Here is a 2882-nt window from a genome sequence, read left to right as displayed (position 1 = left end):
CGCGATGTCGCGCTCGTGCCCGCCGCTGCTGCTGCAGCGGCGGAGGAAGGTAATTCATACTATGACTTAAAATTTTATAGTAGGTGACTCGTGTATGCTCAAATGAGTGGTCACCGGTTTGGGGGCGACGAAGCTGATGCCGCGGCCAGCGCCAAGGTCGGCCTGCCCAACCTTGAGTAATTACCAATAAAATTCCCATCTCATGGGAATTACTGGGAGTTACTGCCCTGTATTCTTAGTTACCGAGGAATCCGGCGCTCATAGCGGTCTCGACTCGGGAAGGCGTTCGGGACAGACCGGGAGCTAATAAACAAGTAAAATTTAATAGATAGATACACAAGCCTTGAGCAGTTTTTTTCGACGCGACGCGATGGGCGCCCCCGACGCCCCGTCGCGCGCGCGACCGGCCGAGGAGGACGCGGCGGAGCGGTCGCGGGAGCTCGAGCGGGAGATCTCAAACGCTGCGGGAGATCGACCGGCGGACTGCGCGGCGTACACCGAGGCCCAGCTCTGCGACGACGAGCACAAACAGCTGTCCATGCGCCCCGCGAGCGCGCCCCGGGCGCGCGTCGGCGGCGAGGACGCGGTGGCCGCCGTGCGCGCGTCGGCGCGCGCGCTGAGCGGCGCGGCGGCCGCCGCCGCCGCCCGCGCGCTAGGCCGCGCGCGGCCGGGGCCCCGGCCGGCCGCGCGCGTCGCCGACGACGACGCCGCGCCGGCCCCGGCAGACCGGAACACGCACCGCATGGAGGACCACCCGGCGTGCCTCGCGCCCGCGCTCGTCGCGGCGGCGCAGCGCGCCGCCGCCGGCGCGCGCGCGCGGCCGCGGCGCGACCGAAACGACCGCGACACCACCATACTCCTGCCCGACACAATCGTCGTATCGCGCAACAAGTCGCGCGCGGCCGGCGCGTGGTTCCTGTGCGCGGGCGGCGCGCCCGACTCTCGCGCGGCGCGGCTCGCGGACGTCGTCGCCGCGGTCCTCGAGGCGCCGGCGGCGCGGTCGACGGTGCTCGCGGCCGACGGCGCGGGCGGCCTCGCCGCGGCGACGGCGCGCCGCCCGCGCGGCCGCGGCGGCGCGGACGCCCCCCCCGCGCGCGGCGCCCGACGCGCGCGCGGCGCCCGCGGCGCCCGCGGCGCCCCCGGCCGCGCGCGCGCCGCCCGCGCTGCGGCGCCGCTGGATCCCGGGCGCGCGCGCCGCGCCCGCGCGCGAGCCGCGGCGCCGGCTCCTCGGGGCCGCGCCGGCGGGGGTGGCGCCGCGCCGCGCGCCCCCGCGCGCCGCGCCGGCGCCCGCCCCCGCGCACTTCCATCCCCCGACCGTGCCGCCGCCCGTGGCGCGCGGCGGCGTCTGCCTCGGGCGCCGCCTCCTGGCCTCGGCCGCGGCCGGCGGCGCGGCGGCCCCGGTCCGCCGCGGGGGCCCGCGGGGGCCGGGAGCCGGATCGGCCGGCGGCGCGGCCGAGGACGGCCGGCGCCGCCGCGCGCGCGCGCGACCCGGCGCCCCCGGCGTGGTGCCCGCCCCGGCCCTTTAGCGGCGCGCGCTAGCCGACCCACTTGTTGCCGCACGCGCAGCAGACGAAGATGAGGCTGAGGCTCACGGCGGTGACGCCGCTCTCGGCCTGGAAGAGGACGGCCGTGTGGTGGCCGCAGGCGTCGCAGCTCACGTGGTCCGACCTACGAGGGACGGTGGGGCGCCCCGGCGTCGGACGCGCGCGCGCGCGCCGCCGCCGGCGACCCGTCGTCGGCGCGCGCGTCGACGGGCGGCCGCCGCGCGGGTCGGCGCGCGGGGCCCGGGGCGACGCCGCGGGCCGACCGCTGCAGCGTCGGGTCCTGGACGACCTCGGCGGAGATCGTGTCGAGGCGCGTCGACACCTCCTTCTTCAACCGGTTCTCGTAGACCTTGCCCGTGTGCGCGGGCTCCTCGTAGCCGCCTGCGCCGAGATCGACCGCCGGTTCGGGGGATCCCGACCGAACTTCGGAACTCTCGAGCTCCGTCGAGTCGACGTCGGTTCGGCCGACGTGTCGGACGAGCGCGTGTCTCGCGTCGAGTGCTCCGCGGAGCGCGCGCGAGGTCGCGTCGAGACCTTCGAGTACGCGCGCGCCGACGTCGGGCGGAACGCGCGGCTTCGGCCCGGGTCGCCGCAGTTGCGGCACGTGAGCATGAGCGCGGCGGTCGCGCGCGCCTCCCGGGGCTGCCACATGTTGCCGCACTGGGGGCAGAAGCGCCGCTCGGGGTCGCGCGAGTCGCGCGTCACGCGCGGCCCGCCGGCGGCGGCGCCCGGAGCGGCGCCGGCGCCGGGCGCGGGGCCGACGCCGCCGCCGTCGTCGTCGTCGTCGTCGTCGTCGTCGCCGAGGCCCAGGTCGTCCTGGTTGTACGCGCCGAAGGCCGGCGCGGCGTCGTCGCCGCCCGGCCGCGCGTCGAGCGCCATGGCGTCGTCGTCGCCGCCCGGCCGCATGTCGAGCGCGACCTCGTCGTCGTCGCTTCCAAAGTCGGCCATCGCGCCGGCGAGCGCTCGCGCGCCTGCGGGGAGGAACGCGGTCAAGGAACGGAGCGCGCGGCGAGCGCGTCGGGGGGCGCCCCCCGCTCGTCGGCGGCGGCGCTCGAGCGCGCCGGCGGCGGAGCGCGCGGTCGGCGGCGGCGCGCGCGGGGCCGGGGACGCGCTCCCGGGAGCGGCGCGGCGGCGGCCGCCGCGGCGGCGACGGCCGCCGCGGCCTCCGGATGCCGGGACGGTTTTGCCGTCGTCGGCGACCCGGCTCCCCGGCGGCCCCAGGGGGTCGCCGGCGCGCCCATCGACGCGGCGCAGACATCGAGAGCGCGCTCCCCAAAGCGAGGCTCTTCGGAGCGGTTGTCGCTCATATGGTCGCGCGCGCGACGTCCGCGCCGACCC

General features: G+C 77.9%; 1 protein-coding gene across 1 annotated transcript; it reads right to left on the bottom strand.

The window, feature by feature from the left end:
* Window positions 1-1541: 1541 nt before the first annotated feature.
* AURANDRAFT_9476 (hypothetical protein) lies at window positions 1542-2219 on the bottom strand (the record flags this gene model as incomplete). The annotated part of the gene is made up of 3 exons (XM_009044252.1): window positions 1542-1668; window positions 1808-1893; window positions 2079-2219. Coding segments are annotated over 3 exons (354 nt in total), but the record flags the coding sequence as incomplete, so codon positions are not given.
* Between the last annotated feature and the right edge of the window lie 663 nt (window positions 2220-2882).

The sequence above is a fragment of the Aureococcus anophagefferens genome (genome assembly GCF_000186865.1).
Source record: "Aureococcus anophagefferens unplaced genomic scaffold AURANscaffold_212, whole genome shotgun sequence".
NCBI classification, from domain to species: domain Eukaryota; class Pelagophyceae; order Pelagomonadales; family Pelagomonadaceae; genus Aureococcus; species Aureococcus anophagefferens.
Note: the sequence above shows the minus strand (reverse complement) of the source record. Positions and strands in the feature narration are given on the sequence as shown.